This window comes from Chlorocebus sabaeus, chromosome 5 (assembly GCF_047675955.1).
Source record: "Chlorocebus sabaeus isolate Y175 chromosome 5, mChlSab1.0.hap1, whole genome shotgun sequence".
Lineage (NCBI taxonomy): Eukaryota > Metazoa > Chordata > Mammalia > Primates > Cercopithecidae > Chlorocebus > Chlorocebus sabaeus.
Window position 1 is genome coordinate 76,249,228 of NC_132908.1, and position 23,033 is coordinate 76,272,260.

At 45.0% G+C, this 23,033-nt stretch overlaps 1 protein-coding gene and 1 long non-coding RNA gene across 2 annotated transcripts; one reads left to right on the forward strand and one right to left on the reverse strand.

Moving 5' to 3' along the window:
* Positions 1-5,200: 5,200 nt before the first annotated feature.
* MAF (MAF bZIP transcription factor) lies at positions 5,201-11,556 on the reverse strand. The gene is made up of 2 exons (XM_007994150.3): positions 9,584-11,556; positions 5,201-5,347 (listed from the first exon to the last, which is right to left on the reverse strand). Exons 1-2 carry the CDS (start codon positions 10,699-10,701, stop codon positions 5,254-5,256), a joined length of 1,212 nt encoding a protein of 403 aa, XP_007992341.3. The 5' UTR covers positions 10,702-11,556; the 3' UTR covers positions 5,201-5,253.
* Positions 11,557-11,823: 267 nt separating this feature from the next.
* On the forward strand, positions 11,824-17,466 carry LOC140711701 (uncharacterized). Its single transcript, XR_012092984.1, has 2 exons — positions 11,824-13,210; positions 16,390-17,466. It is a non-coding gene; the product is annotated as an uncharacterized lncRNA (long non-coding RNA).
* Positions 17,467-23,033: the final 5,567 nt, after the last annotated feature.

A 23,033-nucleotide genomic window follows, 5' to 3' on the forward strand; every position in this document is an offset into this window, starting at 1 on the left:
TTTGTCCTCTTGAGACAGTTCCTGGATGCCTGAGATGTGTCTAGAACTGTGTGAAACCCAAGAATGCAGGCAGGACCCTCATCCTGGCGCTGTTGGAGCAATCTTCATAAAGTTTGCTTGATTGACTTTGTTTTATAATGTGCATCAAACTACACCACGGAAACCCCAAACCGTATCGAGATTTCCATAAAGATTTTTAAACACGCTATCTGCCTTTCCTCTTGCCTTTCTCTTTTTCCCTCTTACTCTGTCTCTAACCGAAGCAGGAAAAAAAAAAAAAAAAAAAAAAAAGAAAGAAAAAAGAAAGAAAAAGAAAAAAAAAATCTGGAAAATGGGCCGGAAAACTAATAGAATAAAAATCAAATGATTTGGAGCCGATGTTCTTATTTACAGAGGGTTCCTGGGGCCGCTATCGGGTGGAGCGAGGGGATCTCAAGGTGAAGGGCGGAGCCATGCGGGGACCGAGTCTTGCTCCCTCCCTGCAGGCGCCCACCCAGGAGAGCGGCGCACCAGGGAGTTTTGATATCCCCGGAGCTCGCTCTGCTAGGGCAGTACTCTTGACTTTTTAAACCAAATTTGAACACAATCCGAGCTCCTGCAGGGGTGCGGGAGCTTGGGTGGGCGCAGGGCCCTGGGGCGCGCTGCGTGCGGCCATCATTAGCGCCCCCGGACGTCGGGCGGCGTCGTGGGCATCTCCGAGGGGCGCTGTGTTGCTGGCGTCTGAGCGGGTTCTGCCGCGGGTCTGGGACTGCAGGCCCTGCCCAGGACTGAGGGACGCGGTAGCTTCAGGCAATCTTCAGGACCCGCCCCCTCTGTCTGGGCTCCAGTCCCTGCGCACCTGCTGTACACCACTTGGGGGACCCCAGAGGGTAGAGAGCACACCCAGCCCCACGCAGCTGCAGCCACCAGGCTCGGGCAGTGATGCCCAGGGCCACTGGGCCCCGCAGAACCCATGCATAAAGGACTGGAATGCGGTGTTCCTGTCTGGGGCCCGCGGGGGACGGGGGGCGGTGGTGGGGGATGATGGAGGCGCATGGAGGGAGGGTTGTTCTTAGAAACTGGGAGAGGCGACAAACTCAGCATCCTCTCTGCCTTCATCTCCTTCATTCCAGGCTTCAAGACCATTGCACCAAAAACTCTGGCCAGCTTTGAAGATTGCAACTGAGCTTCCAGTGCTGCTCCCCGGACGGACCTTCTCCCCATCCCTGTCTGTGTCTACACTTAAACAGGGGCGGAGGTGACTTATTGGGTCCCAGACCTCAGCTTCCTCCACTTGTTGGCCTGAGGACAGTGCCTTCTGAGGCTCTTTCATGGCCCTGGATGACCAGGCATGGGAGGAAAAGGTGTCAGAAATGATGGAAAGGACTCTGAGATTGGACAGGAGTCAGGTGGCAAGGGTGCAGACCCTGGTGCTAAGGACCTCACTGTTGTTTCTAGGACTCTGTGGAGAGCTCACAACCTGTCAGTGGCTTGTCAGTCACACTGCAAACATCCTTCTTGGTGGAAGGTTTTGGGGGCACTCAGAATGACCCGGAGCTGACCCCTGGTGACTGGAGGTCATAAGCCAAGGTTTGCCTGTTAGTCTGGGCCATACTCTCCCAGCCTCTGCATGCAGGTCCCTTCCTCTCCTGTGCTCTCTGGGCCTAGTTTGGGGTTGCCTATTGTCCTGGGATCCTCTGCCTGCTCTCCTTCTGCAGAATCCCTCCAACAAAGTCAGAAACCCACTTCTACAGGCCTCAAGAAGTGGTTGAGGTCATACAGAGAACCAGGACAACTATTGGTTGCAAAAAGGGACTCTGAACTCCTGACCTAATTTTTCAGGCCAGTGTTCCCTTTACAACTTTCTTGGTTGGGGATTCTGTCAGGAGAGTGATTTTCACTCCTTCCCACCCAGTTCTATAAGGTTTCGTCACTTCTCCTGTTCCCTAATGGAAAGCACCAACCACAAGGAAAAAATGGCTCTTTGGAATCTTCGCTTGGAAACGGTCAAGGCTGGTAATCAGAATATTTAGAATAGAGAAATTCAGAATGCGAATTACCGGTTTGCAGCTCACACCAAGGCCTGGGTTGGGGGGTGAGGGGCAGGTCGAGGGGTGCAGGGGAAAATACAGAAAACTATTTCCTGTCCTTCCACTCTTTTTCCCAAAGCTCAGCAGACACGACTCCTTCATCCTCCTTTCTTGCATTAATGCTCCTTCTAATTGTAACTGAAGATCTATCTAAGGTGCATCTCTGTAGAAGGGAGGAATGTGATTTTGCAATCCACAGTTCTAATTGTTGGGAAAACTGTTATTTAATAAAAATAAAGGAAAAGAAAATTAACTGCGTTGACCAAGAGAAGAGGTGCTCAGTAAATGCTACGATTTGTGTAAGGAACTGTGCATTCCAGTCATAGTCGTGGAAAATGTGTTTTGTGAGTTTCTTAAAACTGTACGACTCTGATGAAAATTCATATAAAGATCTTATTTCTGTGTGTTGTTGGTTTGCCCTTCCCATCTCAGCCTTTTTCGTTTGGGCATACTTATGGAAAACACACAGAGGGCCTTCAAATTTAAACAATAAAATACTGTCATGATGTCACAAAACTGTTGCAGTGACCGTTTAAATATTGGCACAATATGTCTGGCTGGTCCAAAATATCACCATCATCAAAGCACAGACTGATATATTTATAAATACTCCAATGTTAAGACATTAACGATTTCCTCAAATCTCTCCATTGGGGTTTGGTCCCCAAGATTGTTTTCAGAAAGGAAACATGTGAACATATTTTAAAGAAATGGACAGCCGAGCCTAGTTTACTTCTGCCATACATGCATGCACACTAGGTCTGACTTTAGCCACGGAGCAAGTGAAATTCACACTGGTAACAGGGATTATTCCTGGGCCTCCTGCTTTTAAAGTTCTCCTTTCTCTTGTTTCCCTCATTTCTCACCTCCTACAAATGGTGCAGGGAACAGGGAGCCCGAGATTTTATTTGCTACGCCTTCATGCAAAGCAATTTGATTTGTTTGTTTAGTTTTGTTTTGTTCCTCTCCAAAGGGTAAAGATGCTCCAAATTTGTGGCAGGACTGTGTTTCTTTATGCCCCAACAATCATGAGACAGCCTGGGAGACTGAAATTCTCTCACCCTGTCCCCTACCCCAGCTAGGGGAAAAAATGCTAGACAGAGCTGGGTTTGTTCAGGAGCTGGGGCGGAGCAATGCCTGGAGAGAATTCCCCTTTTCTGGGGCTGTTTGATGTCTGAATTTTGAAGATTTATATCAAAAGCGAGAAAAGCAGTGTTATGGGAAGGTAGGTTAAGGCTCTTGCTCTGCTTTTAAGCAAATACTTCAAAACAAACAAATCCTGATTGAGGTGGCTGGACCTGGACCACCTCCTTTATAACTACTGTATGGCCTGCCTGCACTTCGGATATCTTCTTTTAGATTTAGGGTGGGCTAAGAGTGAAATCGACTTCCAAGTTTCTCTTGGAAAGAGAAAGGCACAGGCCCCAAATTATTCATGCAGCATCCTGACAAATAATCAGAGGAGATAAAAATTGGAGCCTATCACTGCAGATAAAACTTCTCTAAAAAAAACCAAAACAAAAAGAACTAAGACATTTCTTCAAAGAGAAGGACAAAATTATTTTTGAAAAATCAAATGACAGAGAATCGTAGTGGGGAACCTTGCAAATCAGCAATGTGAAGCTGGTAAATCTCACTTCCTATCCCCTCTTAGTGAATGTTTATATTAGCAGCACTAAGAAGAGCTTGGTTGTGTGTTTTACTGGCATGGAAATCAGACGGCTGAAGGTTGTCACTCATGTACTCATGTATTTTAGTCTTCCAACCTATCTCAGTCTTTACCGGCAGGCAAAACAGAAAAAAACAAAAAGAGAGAGAGAGAGAGGAGAGAGATACAGAGAGAGAGACTCATGTGGCAATCAGACTTTTAAATATATTGATTGGCTTAGTAGACTGGAGGAGTGTATTTCATAAAGCCAAGAGTATGTGAATACGGAAGTAAGTTGGCCTAAACAAAAACAACGGCCACAACAGCAAAACACTCCCAATGTACTGTGCTTGGGAGCCTTTGAACGTGTCATAGGCAACTCTAGATACTTAGACCAGGACATGCTGGGAATGCAGCTACCGAGACAGCTGTGTGCCATGTTTGTGAGGGTGACCACGATTTGCCTTCTGTCCACTGCTTTTAGCAAGAAAACTGGTGGTGTGGCAAGGGGGAGGTTCTACTTCAGAACAGAAGTATCTAGAATTGGTGTTGCTAAGTAAAAATGACTGGGGTAAAGGCACCAGGGAGAAAAGATCAGAGCATGAGCATCCTGCATTCAGTAATAAACACCGTTTCCCATCGGAGGGGTCTGTGTTGAAAGGCGCCCAGGTAGTTATGGCTTTGAGACAGTGAGGAAATGATGTCTCCATAGCAGATTTATCTGCTAGGCAAAAGTAGAACCTCTGCCTATTTGATGTCAATATATTAATGTGTCAGATACATTGTAAAAAATTATTACATGGTTTTTGAAAAGGGAAATGTGCAAGAAGCCAGGGAAATTTAAAGGAGGTGATTTTTTTTGAGAGTTTGTGAGCAAAAAAGGGAGCAAAAAGTCACACAGAGGGTGTGTATTTAACTAACTTTGTATTTTGCCGCACATTGTTTTCATTTACAGCTATGTCTGACAAATGGGCAGGTTTGACATCACTGATAAGCGCAATACTGTCTAGGGCCTACGAGAAAACCAGGGGGCTCAGCTCCACTGGAGCCTCTGCCCATGCATTTGTTTGGGCTTCGAAGGGGAGTTGAATATCAATTTTTCTTCTTAGTAAAATTATCTGCCAGAGAAACAATGAAGCATGAAAAAGTACTATTTAGAATGTGCATGCCTATATATGCTTTTAAAATGCTAATTGTTGCATTCTGGGAAACTTTCCATTATATATATGCATATATATGTATCTTTGTAATTTCAGTGAATTTTAAAAACTAGTATGGCAGGTTGAAACCATCGCACCTGTTCACTTGCACACACCATAAATCGAAAAGCAGGAGTGCGCTTTTCTACGGGTCTCTATGAAACCCCCAGACAAGTGGCATAGTTAATTACTATGGAAGTTATACATTTAATAGCCTTCTTCTCTAACACAGTAATTTTTATTTAAAAAGGAGACTAAACAGAAGTCGGGGTAGCTGGTTCTCCATGACTGCAAATAATATGATTTTTTTTTTTAATGTACAGCTCTCACACAAATTTCATTTTGTGAACACACTGGTAAGTACACGATGCTGGGGCTTCCAAAATGTGGCGTATCCCACTGATGGCTCCAACTTGCGAGTGGGCTCAGTTCTGTAATTGGAATGAAAGGAATTTTAACACTATTTAGACAAAGACTCAAACGCAGCATAAAGGGGAAAGCTAGATTTCCTCATATGATTTTTTTTTTTTAATTTAGAGACTTATTTGTAATGAACGGCACTTAATCAGGATTTAGGAGTTCTTTGTAAAAAAAAAACAAAAACAAAAAACCAAAAAAACATGTATTTGTGTGCCACTCCCACTATACACTTCAAAGTTTTCAGTAATTGTTATTTGCAAAAATGCCTTTTACTAGGAGTTAACCCTCTCTTACAGCCAGCCGCTCAAATCTCATTTTTGCCAGCACCTCTGCACTTGATTTTCTAAAGTTTATTATATTCAACCGCCTTGTAGATTCCTACCAAAATGCTTAATTCTACACAACTGTATTTTTCTCCCAATCCAGGCCTCATTCGTCATGAGGTAACTGCAATAACTACATCCAGAATATCACTCTTATTTTGAGAATGTGTTTGCCTAAAATCTTTCATCAGATGCTGAAATTTTTGTAAAAGCGTTCTCTCCATTTCTGCTTCTTCAGAGTTTGTGTATCTCTTAGTTGTGATCAGGGAAAAAATAAATAAATAAATAAAGGAAAGAAATATCTGGAGTCAAGAACACTGACTTCAAGCTCATGAGGGAAGGTTTACTATTAAGACTTTTGATAAGCAAAATTAAGTGTGGATTCAGGAGCGTATCTAAACTAGCACATAAAGGAAGGTCAAAATGTCGAGGTTATACACTGTCTTCAAGTTCTGTGAAAAATAGGCAGGAAGGCCAGATGATAAACTGGCCAGAACTTAGCAGCACCAAACACAACCTGTTTTCTTCAAAATAAGTCTTTCAGTCAGACTTGCAATATTATCTTTTTTTAAGAACTGCAAAAAACAAAACAAAAGCCATCGTGTTTGGCTCTATTTTCAAAACAGTGCTGGCTTTGTCTAACATTCTATTAGTGTGCTAGGGGAAGTTGACTAAGAGTGCAAACTGCATGAATTTGTAACATTAGTTTCATGAATTTGTGTCATTTAAAAATAGGTCAGTGCTTAGGAGTCCTGCTAGTGAAGGTAGTTTTGAGTCTTTCCAAGTGATCTTTAAGTCAGTCCCCATACACAGCCTATTTTGGGGTAAATACCAATAAATGAAAACACAGCCTATATTCCACACAGGTATTATTTTCTGCTTTTATTTCTGGGGATAGCATGATCTGAAATCATTACTAGCTCATCTAAGTAGAGAAGTTCTCCACTGAATATTCATGGTGAAATATGATTTGATAACACAGTTTAAACCAGATACGTACTTGGAACTATGGAAGTAAGGAGTAGATTTTCTTTTTCCTATTTAAGACAAATGACCTTCAATGTTAAAGAGAAAAGCAAAACAAAACAAACAACTTTGATTTGTCTAAAGTGTTTATGTTAAATCTTGTCAGGCCTTGCTAACAAGAAAATCACGGTGTGTAAGAGAAGAAGGAAAAATAATCAACTTTAGTGAAAAGGCAAGCGCTGTTTCTCTTTACCATTAAATGCCTATGTGCCCAAGCCACCTCTGAGGCGCCATATTTGTCCGGTTCCTCTGTCTTTGGATGGGCTTGCCCCTGATCAGAAGCGCAGGGCCATGTTCAGGAAGCCTAGTTCCACTGTTTTGTTTTGTTTTGTTTTCCCACCAAGGGCAATTACGGCTCAACTCATTTGAAAACTGAAAACTTCGGGGAGAAAAAAATGAGGTCATAATTTACATCTATATTAAATATTGCTAATCGATATATGGGGCCAGCCTCCTCACCTCAAAAAACAGCCTGTAATTTCACCCTGAATTACTGCCTCCCTATTCCTCCATGAATCCTTCCACTGGAGAAAAGGATGCATTTTACACTTTTAATGAGGTTGTTGGGCCCAGTTAGACTGTACACTAAGAAACTGAGTACAGAATCAAAAAAAATGCCGTTTATTATTGTAGATTATTCTTTTTCTTGATATAACCAGAATTGAAAATGAAAGAAAAGCACATAGGAACATCACGCGTGGTTAGTTAGTAACTCAAGATATAAAACAATTTTGCACAGCAAAATATGTAAAAGAAAAGTAACTGACAAGATTTTTTTATATTTATTGTGGTAAGATTTACTTTTCATTTCTTTTTAAAGACAGGATGTCAGTCCCTGAAAATAACATTTACTGATTATTGCCTTTAAAACTGTGGATTTTTTTTTAAGTTACAGAAAATCCAGTTCTGCACCACAATACAACTGTAAAAAAATCTGCATCATCTTAAAACTGTGCAGTAATGCCATTTTTATAACTGCATAAATTTTATTAGCGTTCTAAACAGTTTTGCAATTTTTTTTTTGTATTATATGCTTGCAGGTTATATCTTAGTGCAATTCAGTCCCAAATACTTTAATTTTGAAAAAAAAAAAACATACATTTTTGAATGTAAAATACCCCTACAGATATAAACAGGGGCGTTTCCCCTTTTAATACTTTGGTTTTCAATACAGTCAGTGGTATAGCAAAAACTACACATACCCAACTTATATTTAAGTTGCAAGCACATGCTGTATAAGCTACTTTTTTTAAACAGTCCCCTTGCAAACTCTACCCCCCTTAACATCACAACAGTAAACAATTTAGTGCATCAATCTTTTAAAAAATCTACAGCTAAACAGACCTAACTCTTTCAAATTTATCTATAACATTCCTTTATCTGTAGCATACATTTTAACTGGGCTAACAGATTATAAAAACTAGAATTAAATTATATACTAGAAACCCATAGCATTCCACGTTTGACAATGACCAAAAGCCAAAAAATATAAAATAAAAATAAAACCAACCAAAAATAATGGGGCAGATTTCTCTTTTTAAAAAATAAACTTTAGACTGCTTTTCGGCAATAGCACAATTTTAGTCCCCAAAGTGGGGTGTCTTTCTTATTAAAAAGAAAACATTAAGAGTTCTTCAATGTTTGCCAGGTTAAATTTGTAACCCATTCTGGTATCTTTCACAAGGAATGCCTTCAGTGCATTGGGAGGTTGAAGTTCTGAGTAACTCAAAGCAGTTTTGGAGCAGATGCAAAATTTCATGGGAAGAAGGCTCTACGGTTGCACTTTTTTGTTCTGAACTCAAAAAAGTCATGAGGCAATAAAACAAAAGTATGAATGCCATGCTATAAGTCTTCGAACGTCCATTTCCAAGCCAAAAAGAAAAAAAAAAAGGAAAAAATAATTATACCATACATGTCCAGCATGCAGGCTTTTTTTTTTTATTAATATAATGTCTCTTTTCCATAAAGTCTTTGAAACAGTTATAGTTCATTGTTGCTAAGACAAAGTAGCAAGCATAATAATGCATGAGATGAGAATGAGTTTTTTTAATGGCAGACTAAACTCTCAGATTTGGCATCACAAGGCCAAAACTCACAAGTCACACCCAGAAGGTTGATGCAGGCTTGATTGTGGAAGATTCATGAGGATTTTTTTCCTCTATTTTAGCATAACAATGCTAAAAAAAAAACCCGATGGAACTCGGCACGCTGCAAGTCTATAACATTTCACATTTTTTTTTTCCTTTGCAAGCTCAATCTCACATGAAGAACTCAGGAGAAGAAAAAAAAACTTGGCTTTTTTTTTCTTTCATCTCGGAAGAGATGGTTTGAGAGGGAGTGAGGGTGGAGGTTGGAAAAAAGGTGGGCAACACAGCAAGCTCCAAAAGTAAAATTAAAAAAAAAACCAAACAAAATAAAACACACACACACACAGAAAATGAACACCAGTTCATGAACTGAAGGGGAAGAAGGAAAAAAAAATATGTGAATGATGCAGGCTTCAAAGGTGAGCAACGTTTCACATGAAGAACTCTGCTGAGATCTTTGAACATTGTGCAAGTCCGGGGGTGGGGGGGGTGGTGTAAAAAAAAAAAATAAGCTAGCAAGTTATGGAGAATTTCAGATTGGCAATCCATGAGCCAGACACCCATTCCCTCCCCAGTTTAAAACAGCCACCACCACCACAAACTCAAGCAGGGTGTGGGGTGTGTGTGTGTGTGTGTGTGTGGTGTGCATGCGTGTTTGTGTGTCTGTAGGGGGCCAAGGGGGCCAAACTCGGTGGGGGTGGGGGGTGAGGTGGTGGCGAGCATGGCTCTGGAACTAGCAAGCCCACACCCGAGTCGGACCCCCGCGGAGCACTTATCAGGGTGGCTAGCTGGGATCGCGTGTCAGACTCACATGAAAAACTCGGGAGAGGACGGGTTGTCGCTGCTCGAGCCGTTTTCTCGGAAGCCGCTGCTCACCAACTTCTCGTATTTCTCCTTGTACGCGTCCCTCTCGCGCACCAGCCTGGAGATCTCCTGCTTGAGGTGGTCGACTTGCTGCAGCAGCTGGTTCTTCTCCGACTCCAGGACGTGTCTCTGCTGCACCCTCTTGAAGCGGCAGGACTGGGCATAGCCGCGGTTTTTCAGGGTCCGCCTCTTCTGCTTCAGCCGGATCACCTCCTCCTTGCTGACCCCGCGCAGCTGCCGGTTCAGCTCGCGCACCGACATGGTCACCAGCTGCTCGTCGGAGAAGCGGTCGTCGAAGTGCAGGCCGCCGGCGGCGTGGTGCGGGTGCAGGGCGCCCCCCGCCCCCGCCGCGCCCCCGCCGCCTCCGCCGCCGCCGCCTCCGCCGCCGCCCCCGGCGCTGGCCGGGCCACCGCCGCCCGCGCCCCCCGCGCCACCGGCCGAGGCGGACGCGCTGCCCGCGGCGCCGGGCGCGCCGGCCGTCGGGTGGTGGTGGTGCCCGGCGGCGTGGTGGTGGTGGTGGTGGTAGTGCGGGCCCGCGCCGCTCTGCGCGGCGGCTGCGGCGATCACGGCGGACACCACGGCGGCGGCGGGGCCCATCTCCTCGCCGCTGCCGCCCAGGGAGGCGCCGGCGCCGGCCCCGGCCGCCGCGGCCAGCTGCTGCGCCCCGCGCGCGTAGCCATCGAAGCCGCCCTGGAGCTGGTGGCTGTTGCTGATGAGCGCCTCGACCGCGTCCTCGGGGCTGAAGCCCAGCGCCTCGGGGTTCAGCTGCTGCGGGTAGCCGGTCATCCAGTAGTAGTCTTCCAGGTGCGCCTTCTGCTCGCTGCCCGAGCCCGGGCTGGGCGCCGAGAAGCTGGGGGAAGGGGGCACCGAGCTGCACGGCGTGCTCATGGGGGTGGAGGACAGCGAGCCCCCGGCGATGAGACGGCCGCACTGGCTGATGATGCGGTCGGTCTCCACCGGTTCCTTTTTCACTTCAAACTTCATCAGATCGAAGTCATTAACATATTCCATGGCCAGGGGACTGGTGGGCAGGTCGGAGTTGCTCATTGCCAGTTCTGATGCCATTCTCCTGCCGCCGCCGCCGCCGCTCCGCCAGATGGGCTGCAGGAGAGGGGCCAGCGGGCTGTGCTGGGTGGCCAGCGGGTGAGCCAGCTTGCCGGGCTGGGGCGCTTCTAGCTCGCGCGGCGGTGGCTGGCCCGAAACCTCCGAGCGCGCTCACACACACCCCCCCCGCCCTGCCCGCGCCCCCCGCGCCCGCCCTCCCTCCCCCCTGCTCACGCCAATGTGCTCCCTCGCTCGCCCCGGCCCCTCCTTGCTCGCTCGCCTCCTTGCGCGCAGAGCCGGCGGCTTCAGGCTCTGGAAGGTCCTCCGCGGGCTGCGGTGGCGGCGGCGGTGGCGGCGGCGGCGGCGGCGGCGAAGCTGGAGGAGCCCGGCCCGGTGCGCGGCGTCCCCCGCTCGCCGCTCCGCTGCGCGCTTTGCATAAGGAAGGGCTCGCCTCGCCGGCCCGGGCTGCAGGCAGGGCGCGCGCGGCGGCCGCTCGGGGCTGGAGGCGCGGCGGGCGTCTGTCCGGGCGGCGCGGGCTTTGGCACCGGGGAGTTAACACTTCATGCTTCTCGCCTCCTCTTCTGCTTGGCTCTCTTTATTATTTTTTTTTCTTTCCTCTCTCTCTCTTTCTCTCTCTCTCTCCCTCGCGCGCTCTCTCCCTCTGTGCAAAGTGCAAGGCAGAGGTGCAGCCCGACTGGAGGAGAGGGAGGGGGGAGTTTAGTTCTTTCTTGCTTTTTTTAAAAAAAAGCAAAATAGCGAAGTCCTGGGGAAAGACAAGGCAGGGAGCAAAGGGGGGAGGGGGAGGCCAAGCCGACAAGCAGCCCGAGCTACAGCTCGAAGATGAAAAAAGATTTTAAAGCCTCTGATCCAGCAAGAAGAGTTTAAAGCAATTGCTGAGTTTTATAGCACTCGTGACGTCAGGTCCAAATGAGAAATTGACTGGCACTCCGGGCCAATGGGAGGCGGCGAGAGCGGCCGCGATTAGCATAATAGTATAGAAACAAGGAAACTTTTCGGAGCTGTCAATCAGGGCCCAATCAGCTGACTGTCAGCTGGGACGGGCTGGCTTAACCCTTCCTGCGCCGCTGCCTACCCGGGAGGGAACGAGGCCCGGCGCAAAGTTTGATGTAAGAGGGGAGGGAGTTTTTCCAGAGGGGCTTCGGCAACCCGGGCGGACTTGGCAGGACCGTTTGCTTTTCTTTGGAGCGCGAGACAGGCCTTCCATCCGGAGCCCCAGCTCGCCGGGGGCTCGCTCGGCTGGGATTGGCCTGATTCCCCTCCCTTGCCTGCCTTCCACTCCCAGAATTATGAATTCGCCTCCCAGCTTTTCCTCCTCGCACCACCTCTGGCACCCAGGTGTCTGCCGGGGGACCTTCCTTCCCTGAGCCTGGCCGTGCCCGGCGCTCAAACTTGGCCGCAACTCTTTGTCCCTCTCTCGGGCGGCCGGGGAGGGGAAGGGACCGGGAAGGAAGGGATGCGCTGGGGTGTCTGGATCCGGGCTGCGGGCTGGACGCTGCCCCGCCGTGCGCCTGCCCGGAATGCTGTGAGTCCGTGGAGAGAGAAAGCCCATTTTATCACTGTCTTTAAAAGGAGGTAAAATAAGTTGGTTAGAGGCCATTCTTCACGGGGACTGGCTGCCCGCTGCGTCGCGTGCCCTTGGACGGACCGAGCGCCTATGCGAGATAACTCCAGGGAAGCTCAAAGTCAGGTCAGCCGGGCTCAGCCCTCCGGCTCCTGACTGGCCAGAGTTTGGCCTTTGAGACTCAGATTGCGCTCGCTCGCGCTCTCTCTCTCTCTCTCACTCACACACACACACACACACACACACACACACACACACAGTCTCACACTCACCCATCCCCTTACGAAATCTGACCTCTGTTTATCAGGGTCAGGCGCGCCCTTTGCACTTTTACGTTTCCTTTAATTATTTCGGACTTGATCGTGGCGGGGAGCAAGGGGAAAAAACAATACCCCAGCCCTCACCAGCTCCCCTCGAAGGGTTAAATTTTAAACCGCGGTTTCTGGAACTAGCCCGGAAACCCAGAGTTGGGGGGGTGGGCTGGGGGAGGCTGCTCCCCCCACCCCAGTTGCAAATGCTAATAAGTAGTTCAATTTTCTAGATCGATTCTGTTAAAGTGTATGCAAAAAAGAAATAAAAAAGAAAGACAAAGAAAAGAGAAAGAAGAAAACCAACAACTAACTCTGTTTCTAAGATTTTAAAGCGATAGGCAAGTCGAAGAAGCAGAGATTTATTTGGAGAGAAAGCTCCTGAAACCGACCCGGCCTTTGGAAGACCAGTCCGCCTGCTTAGAAGTTGGGACTGTTGATTCCTTCAATTAATGAAATGCATTTGGTGTTGTTAATCGTATTTATTTTACTTCATGGGCGGGGTGGGGGGAGACTCTAGGAGGGTGCATTAAAAAAAAAAAAAAAAAAAATTCTGAAAAGCCTGCAAAAAGATCGAAGAGTGGAAACTATTGTTGGAGCGAGTTGGTTTTTACCTCAACAGCGCCACCTTTCGGCAAAGGTCAGTTGAAATTGATCCGTGTCCAGTTTTGTCGATGAAGTGAAAAGCAGCTGGTTACCCAATGTGGAAGGAGGAAAGAGGCACAGAAAGTTAGTTTGACTGAAGTGGGAGAACCCGACTCTATAGGAAAGGGGCCGAAGAAAGTGCTGGCAGATGCAGGGATCATTTTTGCCCCTCCCCTTCTTGATTGTTGACAAGGAGGCCAGGGGATACAGACCCCCTCCGGGTGTAATTTCTGGCTGAGACCTTTGCAAGCGGATCCCCATGTAACAGGGCCCCAAACCCTTTAAAAGTGCCAGGAGGGATTTTCAACGGGCTTTATGGCAATATCAATAGAATTAAAGTTACTTGTAATTCAGTGATAAATGAGATGTCTCTAGTAAGATTAAGTGCAGTGCTATAAAGTTGTTTATCTGAAAAGTAATTCTCAGAAAACCTGACTTCTGACACTTAGTCATATATTAAGCCAGCATCTTGAACATTGCACTTCAGAATGGTCTTCCCCACCCCGTAGCATACTTTGCTATTTATAACCTCAGGTGTCTCTCACTCGCTCCTTGCACCAGATTAGACCTGTGTTAATTTCTCTGATCCTAGTAGCCTGCAGTTTCAGCAAACCCAGGAATCCTTAATGGGAGACTTCCCAAAAGATTTGTAGGCACATCCTAATCTGAAAAGGGCAGCGCTGTCGGTATTTTTCAGACAAGTAATGTTTCTTTTCTTCGAGACTGCAGAGAAGTTGTTTATAAGGGTAGTTTTGGTTTTATAGGAGCATTTTGTTGGGTGGAATAAACTATATCTATTACCAGTTTGGGGAAGAAAGAGTGAAGATTATGTCAATATTTATGCAACCTAGCAGAATTCCCTTGTTTTCCTTCTCTTTAACAATATTTTACCTAGTAATGAAGTTAAGGGATTATAGTTTATGTATTTAGAGGAAAATCCACACTTTCCGTTACATAGGCATTATGTCATTTAACATTGCCCATAACAATAGTTTTCTAGGTCTTTTTAAAAGTCAGTAGTCACAAATGTCTGAAGTTTATATTTTTCATGTAAAATAGGGATTTAAGTATATTTAGAAAGAATTTATTTTTTGTTTATATTTTTAATCCCTTTACATCATATTTGTGTTAAAAGCTCTAAGGTATGATCACTGCCTCTGAAAGCAGTATTATAATAAATAATAATATTTTATACACAAAATTTGCTAATGGTGAAGACTATGCCGTACACATTCATGGCAGAGTATCTAATTGTTACATTGTTATATATCATTTCTAGAAATTAAATTCCCATATTTGGGCAGCTAAATATATTATTATCTGCACATTTTTATGGTTTATTTATGTACACTGCTGTCAAGACATGGTATTTTTATTTCTCTTATTGCAAGGTCTTTTATAGTCTCCCATTTTCTCCTGGAAAAAAAAAGAGAGGATCAGAATTATTTTTTTAGATGTGTAGCAGTAGTGCTCTCAGGCTTACAACTTAATTCTCATTTTTATCCTTTTTACGTTATTATTTAGTGATTCACAGGGGTGTCTAAACATTTACAGTTCTCTGTTAGCAGCATTTCTTTTATAACAATTGAGCGCTCTCATTTTAATTAGTACTATTCAGGTTTTTGATTCTGTACAATTACAGTGGGCCACATTTCCTTAGACTTCTTGGCTAACATTGTTTGTTTCACTTCTATCCAAGCCAATCTAATCCAAATACAATGTGAACTGTGTTTTCTTACTGCTTAACATCCCCTTGCTGTATATACTCTAGTAATCTCTGTAGAACAATATACATTGTTTTTATACATGCATTTGTCATTATTGACCAATGCAGACCAGTAGTATTAAAGTTTCTGAAAGCAATGAATATTTATAGAAGATTTTTGAGGGGGAGGAGGGCATGGGTTGCATCGCATAGAATATTGTGACACAGTAACATCAGAAACACAATTATAGTTTCACATCAGTACATACATAACGACTTCATGCAAAAGTGAAAAACAAAACCCCTGTACATGTCCAAATTACAAAGATTAAAAGCTTAAAGGAATATATTTTTCCCGATTGTGAGTTACAGCAACTCAAATACATCATGCTGGAGTCAGACATCCATAACCTGAATAGAACGGGATGCATCAGGTATAGTGTCTGAAGTCTTTGTTTAGGAGCTGATTTTATGGGGCAGAACTAGCCAGTGTCCACTAAATTTCACTATGAAACCAACTAAATTGATTTGAGAAAGAATTCTTCAGAGTAACTGAATGATAAGGCGTACCCTGTTCTTAGGTCTAGTGTTAGATAAATCCTTTTAACAGTCTTCAGTTAGCAGGGTAAGTAAATCACAAATCACTGTTAGCAGATTCATGGAAGAAAATTAATAGAATCAGACGAGATAATCTGATAAGGGTAAAATTGCTGAGGAAACAGTCTTGCCTCATATTGGAGGATGTGAAACAATACTCTGATTACTAGGAGTCGTTACGAATAGGTGAATTATGTGCTAAATAATCATCAGAGTAATTCAGCATGTATTAATTCTTTTCTCTTTAAGCAATTCACAGTTGTAAGTTAAAGCCGCTCTCTCTTTCAAGACACATCTTTTATAATTTTTATTAGAGGTAATTTATTATTTGCATTACCTGTATTTACTTCATAATTGAACATTTTACATTCAAATTTATGTAATGCATTATGCTTGAGAATATATTTCTGCCTGATTAGCATAAATAGTCACTTACCTCATGAATTACTAACAAAGTTTATCTTAAAATATAGGTTTTTTTATTAAGTGGAACACAAACGTATGTACAATAAATTCTGATTTTCCAGTGCAGTTAGAGAACAACTCACATTTGGTTACAGGGAGGCGAGGGAGGAAGCAAAATATAGATAAATGAGATGTGTAGGTTTCTTTCCAAGGGTGTCATTTAGATGGGGGCGTATGTGTAGGGTGGGGTAGGGGGCAAAGTAAAGGAGAAGGCCCTAGGCTTTCTGTACACTGTTTGGATTGGATGATCTTGACATGAAATGTGTATTCTGGAAAAACCTGTAATTAGTGATCTCTGCCTTTGTAGAGAACCATGATAACAAGTAAATTAGCATTGGAAGAATTTGGGTTTTTTTTAAATCATATTTTTGTTTCATTTATTTGCTTATTTGTTTTTGTCTCTGCAGGGTTCTTCCTTGGAAAACAATATACATCACTTAATGAAATCTGTTTGTTTTGCACAAGAGATATAAAAAATCCAGACGTTTTCTTCAGTGAGAATTCCTGGGAAGGTGTACCAACCTTCTTCTCTTTCTTCACCTGACAAAGACCCAACACGGCCGCGCAGACCGGAGGTGTTAAATACATAGTTTTGTGCACACCTGAACGTGGGAATGAAAGGGCTTCTTTGGTTTTAAACAATAGGCAGAGCTATAAAATTATGATGGGGCCTGTTTTCCCCCACTCTTGTCATTTTCAGTCAATAGATTTCCCGGGTTTCTTTTTCTGTTTGTTTGTTTCCACTTTCCTTTTTCAGGGGATAGGCATCCCCTTAGATTTTTGTGTTCCTTCAATTAGGGTCAGCTTTATGATACGTTCTTCCACTGTCATCCTTTTTCATCCTCTTCACAGCCTGTACCGGTGAGGGAATTTGTCTCAAAAGCATTCAGCCCTTCAAAGATTTTTATTGTGGTGAACTCAGAACTGATTAACAGAAAAGCAGAAACAGAAAAAGGGACCTGATATGAGGGCGATCGTGATGCGGGTTGCGTCTCTCATGCATGATAACTCAGAGGACAGGCTCCTCGGTAGTGCGGTAGTGCTAGTTCTGTGAAGTTTTTCACCCTCCTTCCTAGCCCTGAGGGCGGGGTGATTCATAGCTCCTGTTCCAAAGGCATTCAGCAGCCATTCGACCTGGGACAGAAACAGAGTTTTAGAAAATACAGACCAAACGTAGACACGCCTGTGATTACCAGGATGAGTATGTCAATGCAGGTGGCTTCTGAATTTCTGTTTCTGAGTTTGTTTGGCTGACGCCTGAGTAAAGGGGTCCCTTACAGCCCTGTTTTATACCTTAGTTCTTGGTGGCAACGTGGGGGTTGCTGATATCTCTGATGTGTTTTTCTGTGCCTTGAAAACACCAGACATGCTCTGTGACATCCTCGCAGCATCCCCCATCACAATGGAGTATTCCTAATCTGAGAAAGAATAGCATATTGGGCGAACCTCCCCATCCACTCAAAATAAAATTAGAGTAAAATTTACAGACCTTCTGTTAGTAGTTTTTATTCAGTACCTTTATAACAGTGATACATGCTCCTTGTTAAATATAAACATTTGAACAGGACAGAAATAAGAGGATATCAAATAAAAGAACTGCTATTCCTCATCTCCACCCCAGTCCTTAAACCTTGGTCTCAGGGGTTACCATCTGTAATAGTTGGGGTATATGTGTGTAGTTTTTACAGAATGGCATTGAAGCATGTACATAGTTCTTTAACTTGTGCTCCCTTTAAAACACATTCATGTTAACAATCTCAAAAAGAGATTTTGGGAACTCCTGTCTTCTCTGGCAGAATTCAACTTGTGGAACCTCAGGCTGGAGGAAGTTTGGAGATCTGATCTGAACACCGTCCTTCCAACCAGTATAGGAACTTGAATCTGGTTTAGGTGATCTGGCTGCATTCAGGGACAACTTCTCCATGCGGCCCAACACCTTTCTTGGAGCCCACAAGACTCTTGAGGGTCCAGAAAAACATTTTAAAAAAACTTTAAAAGTAGAAGTACAAGAGGAATGTAGTATAGCATGGATTATGTCTGTCATCATACCAACACAGTTGTAAAACACAATTTAAAATATTTTTAATAGAACAAAGGGTCCACAGAAGCCACGGTGCCCAGAGCCCACAAAACTCCACAACATGACTCTAACTCTATGTACCTGATCACCTCCAGTGACGGGCTGATCTCAATTTTACCTCCCATTATGTCCATCTGTATTCCCACAGTTCTTGAGATTGTGAAGAAAGCTCTTGTTTAACATGAAGTCATACGCCCTTCTTCTAGACCTTAGCCCTGACTTTACAGACTCACGAAGCCATGTATAATAAGTGCTTCTGTGCTGCAGAGTCTTTGGGAATTGGAAAGAGCCAATATGACACCCTTTCCCTGCTTTTTGTTTTTCATTCAAAATATAGCCAGCGTCTTTAACTTTTCCACGTTTCGGTTTTAAGTGCCAACTCCTTCTGGTTACTAACTCCCAGGTGGGCACACCTGGTTCCTGCTGCCCTCTGAGGGTTCAAGTCTCAGAACTGAACGCAGACACCCAGGTGTGAGCCTCCTATCATAGGGAGAGCACCTATGCTCCACCTCCTTAAGCTGCAGTTTGTCTGCTCCTAATACAGCCCGCAATTTCACCAGCCTCTCTGGCAGACTCCTGACACTGGTGACTCATCATTCATGGACAGTGGACTCAAGCCCAGGCTTTTTCTTCTCACATTTCCCCCATCCTGGATTTGTGTGCTTGTTTTTGAACCCAAGCACAGAAATTCATAGCAATCCTCCATAAGCTCCATGTCCTTAGATTCAGTCCGTTCTGGGCTTGTCTAAATCGGTTTGGATCTAGAATGTGCCATCAGGTAATTTTAATTTGTTTTTCAGCTCAGTGCCAATGGCAAATGAAATTGATGTGCTTTTTATATGACCTAGCCTCACGGAGCCAGGTCTGTCATCTGCAAATTGGGTATTGTCAGGATTAAAGATTGTGCCTCTGGAGTGTCTCCTATGGTGTGGGCCACAGAGGAGCTCATAAATAGTTGGAGGTTTTCTGAATTTCCTGCTCTTCCCCTGAGTTGCTGATAACAACATTGGAAGGGACAAAGACCTGTGGCATCTCAGTGGAGACTGTCCCTCCGAACTCCCAATGATTACACAAAGTGACCCATGAAATCATTCAAGTCCCCTAATGGACATTTTAAATGGACTCTGCCTAATTTTTAATTGGAGTTATTTTAAACTAAATGACCCCATCTGGAAGTCCTACATATATCTTTCTAATGAATTCTAAAATAACTTCACTTTTTTTTTTTTTTTTTTTTTTTTTTTTTTTGGAGACAGTCTTGCTCTGTTGCCCAGGCTGGAGTGCAGTGGTGCAATCTTGGCTCACTGCAACCTCCACCTGCTGGGTTCAAGCGATTCTCTTGCCTCAGCCTCCCAAGTAGCTGGGACTACAGGCACCCACCACCATGCCTGAATTTTTTTTTTTAATATATTTTTAGTAGAGATGGGGTTTCACCCTATTGGCCAGGCTGGAATAACTTCACTTTTTTATGGTGTAGGCAAATCTTTCTGTTGGGGAAGACAGATGACTAGATAATTATGTCACATTTCACACCTGCCTTTGTCTTTGTAAACCTTTGCCCTGTCAAAATACATAGTAGTTGTCCAAAGTTGGGATCTCAGAGACTAATAAAAAATAGATGTAACCTAGAAAAGCTAAGTGGAAGAGCTCTGTGTGTGTATACATAAAAACATATTTGAGATCAGCTCTTTCCTCCCTGTTTTATCTCTAGTTTAGATCACCAACTTCCCTGCCATTTCCTGATGCCAATTTTGAAGCTGGGGAGCTCAGAGGCATTTTCTTCAACAGAAGAGTTCAGAGTTTCAGTGTCCACCTTTGAGCTACAACTGGTCCCACAGTGATGTAAATATGCAGGCTGTTGCAGAATCTCCTGTTCCAGGATCTCACCTCGACCCCTTTCAGAGAAATCTGGGAATGAGAGAAGGAACCAGCCCAGAAGTGATTTATGACCTGCTGTCTGTGTCCTGCCTGAGGAAGCATGGCTCTGGCTGTTTCAAGCAGACCCAGCCTGGGATCCTCAGAGATTGGAAGGAGTGCTGGAGACCCTTCAGGGAAACATCACTGACTGTTGACTCTCAGCTCAGCTTGAAGCTGCCGATGAGGGGCTAGGCTTGGTCGCTGTCACAGTGATGTGAGCTCAGGCAGTTGGGGTTGGGGAAGAGGGACCGACCAGGAGACACAGCATCTGAGGTCAGCACCCAGGTCTTCCTGTGACTCACCCTCTGACCTCCGCAAAGCCCTTCACACTCTTCCTTCAACTCATTTTTCAGGCTGCAAGTGGACTGAACTGCGTGAAGCAGTTAAAACAAACCTGCTTGCATGGGAGGAGTGTTCCTAGCCGTTTGAGGCTGAATATAGGGTAGGTATAAATAGGGACGAGACTCCCGTAGACAGACGGAAGCTGGCATGTCGGGCTGCCGTGGAGCATTGGTGGGTCATCGTGGCAACTTTGGAACATCTTCAAGGTCAAAACAACAGATACAGCAAGGCAGGGTCAGAATGGCACAACCAACCCCTCCTGCATCTCCAGGCCAGAGGATGCTGCTGTTTCAGGTTGACATTGTTTAGAGCCTTTGGTGGCAGCACAGTGAGGAGGATCACTGCGCAGGGAGACATACCCTGGAGGTGCCTGGTGCCAAAATGAGGATGTGAATCCTGCTGTGCCCCAAGTGTAAGACCTTAGACAACTTAGCTGACCTCTCTGAACCCGTCTTTTTCTCAGTGAGTGGTAGACAGGGATTTTGTGATAATGATGAGCATGTATACCAAGCGTTTGGCATGGTGCCTGCCCTGAGTGAATGCCCAAAAGAGCAGCCTCTGTTAACATGTGCCAGGGACTCTGCCCACACTCTATACACGTCATTTCACAGTACGGGGCCAGGGCATACTAGGAACTTGAGAAATAGAATAGTTTCCCCTCTTCTGTCTGCTCTGCTCCTGCCTTAAAGTTGTATTTACCTCGTAACCTGGCCTCTTTCTCTCCTCTCCTAAGTCTTGGCATGATTTTGCTCCCCTTGTAAGGAGGGATTTTGCTCCCTCTTCCCACTTCCCCTGCCCTCCGTTTTATTTTCTGGCTAATTTTGACTCTTGTTCAGGTCTTGGGTTTCCTCTTAAAAGTCTTAATTGTGTTCTCTTTGCCCACTGGCTCCCAAGCCAGGCCAGGTGCCCACTCTCTCTGCTGGTTTGTGTCTGAGTCCTCACAGTGCCCCGGGAGTTACTACCCACCTGTGAACTGTTTAAAGACAGGGACACCGCCTCTCTTCTCTCCATCTCCTTCGCCTACTACAGAGTTCGGCATACAGTAAGCGCTCTATAAATGTTTCTTCAGTGGAAATGACCACACTGTCTGATTCCTTGCTTCTTTTTTTGAAGCTCTAACCTACACGAAATGTCCTGCCAAATGTCCCAGAAAACATGACTTTGAAAGGGGCAGGGTGGCCGGCCGCTGTGTTGCAACACGGCACTTCTTACCTTCGCCTCTCACTAGTCTGACTGGCCCGTCCTTCAATTACCAGGACGCTTATCTTGCTCACTCATTAGCCTATATCCCTTAGCTGGAACTGAGTAGACAACATGGTTGAGATATACGAGCTCTGGAACTGAAGTGATCTGCAGTCCAGTCTTGCTGGGATGGATTTTTGGAGGAAGGGAGGCTTAAGATTAAGTGGCTGAGTGTAAGTGGGGCATCCTAGTCCAGCCCTGCCTGCTGCTGCTGGAGAGAGCTCTGGTGTAGCTTTGAGTCACAGCTGCTTTTCCCAGGGCTTCAAGGTGCACAGACACTATTTTGTAAGCTTCAGATAAGAATGCAAGGCCCACCCTCATTTCCACATGCACACATCATGCCCATTCTTCAAGGCACAGCTCATATGTGATGTGACGTTGCACCTGAAGCTCTGAACAGAGCGTCTGGCATCCATTAGTAAAAGTTTGATGCTAATACTAAACTCCCAGCTCCAGAAGCCCTCTTGGGTTCCTACCTTGCATTCCTGTATCCTCAGGGTTGTAGTTTGACCTCTCTTTGGGAGCCTCACAATGTATCCATTAGGTAGGGTATCACCTCGCTGATTGTGTGATCTTAGAAGAGTTCTTGATGTGCTTTTTGAGTCTCATTATCTTCATCTGTATAATGGAATGTCAATTTAGCCTCTTTGGGTTGCCAATGATCTTTGGGTTGCAAATGAACAAATGCTTGACCTGAATTTGTTTAAGCAAAAAGGATTCTCATTGGTTCGCATGGCCCAGAGGTCTAGGGACAGAGCTAGTTGGGGTCAGTGGTCATATAGTGTCACTGGAACTGGCTTCCTTCCATCTGTGTGGACTCCAGACCAGGGCTCTGCATAAGAGTGTGATAATTGTAGTAGTTCCAGCCTTTAATCCTCCTATGCTGAGTTCATGGGAGCCAGTTAGAGGCCCCAGTAGGGCACTCGAAGTCATGGTTTGGGTTGCATGGGTCTAGTTCATTTGACTGCTTATATGCCCACCCCTGAGGCAACCCCTGTGGCAAAGAGATGAGATATCTAATTGGCTCAGACGTGGGTTCAGAAATGGTATGGGACAGGGGCCTGGATAATTCTCTGAGTCTGTCTGAGTGTGATGGAAAAGCCGTCACCCAGGGCAACACTGAGGAACCCACCATTAAATGGCAGCATTACTAATAGCCAACTCAGACATGATACTCACCTGGGCCTTGCCCTTACTTTTAACTTATCAGATTGTCCCAGCAACCGTATCAGATATGTGCTGCTGTTATTTACATTTGACAGAGGATGATGCTAAGGTACCCCCTTAGCTTCCCTTTAGGCACACCTTAGAGGGCTTTTCCAAGGCCACATGGCAGGTGTGGTACAAGATGTAAATCCAGACGTGGCTGCAAAGTTTGCATGCACAACTACTTTCCTTTATTATGTATTGTAGGAGGGAGCTAGTCAAGAAACAAAAGGTAACAAAATAGATAACTAACATATATTACAA

Coding starts and splice junctions, on each gene's coding strand:
- MAF (XM_007994150.3), bottom strand. CDS start 10,701: ATGGCATCAGAACTGGCAATGAGCAACTCCGACCTGCCCACCAGTCCC. Junction 5,348..9,583: donor TCCTCTCCCGAGTTTTTCAT/GTGAGTCTGACA, acceptor TTCCAATTACAG/AACTGAGCCCACTCGCAAGT.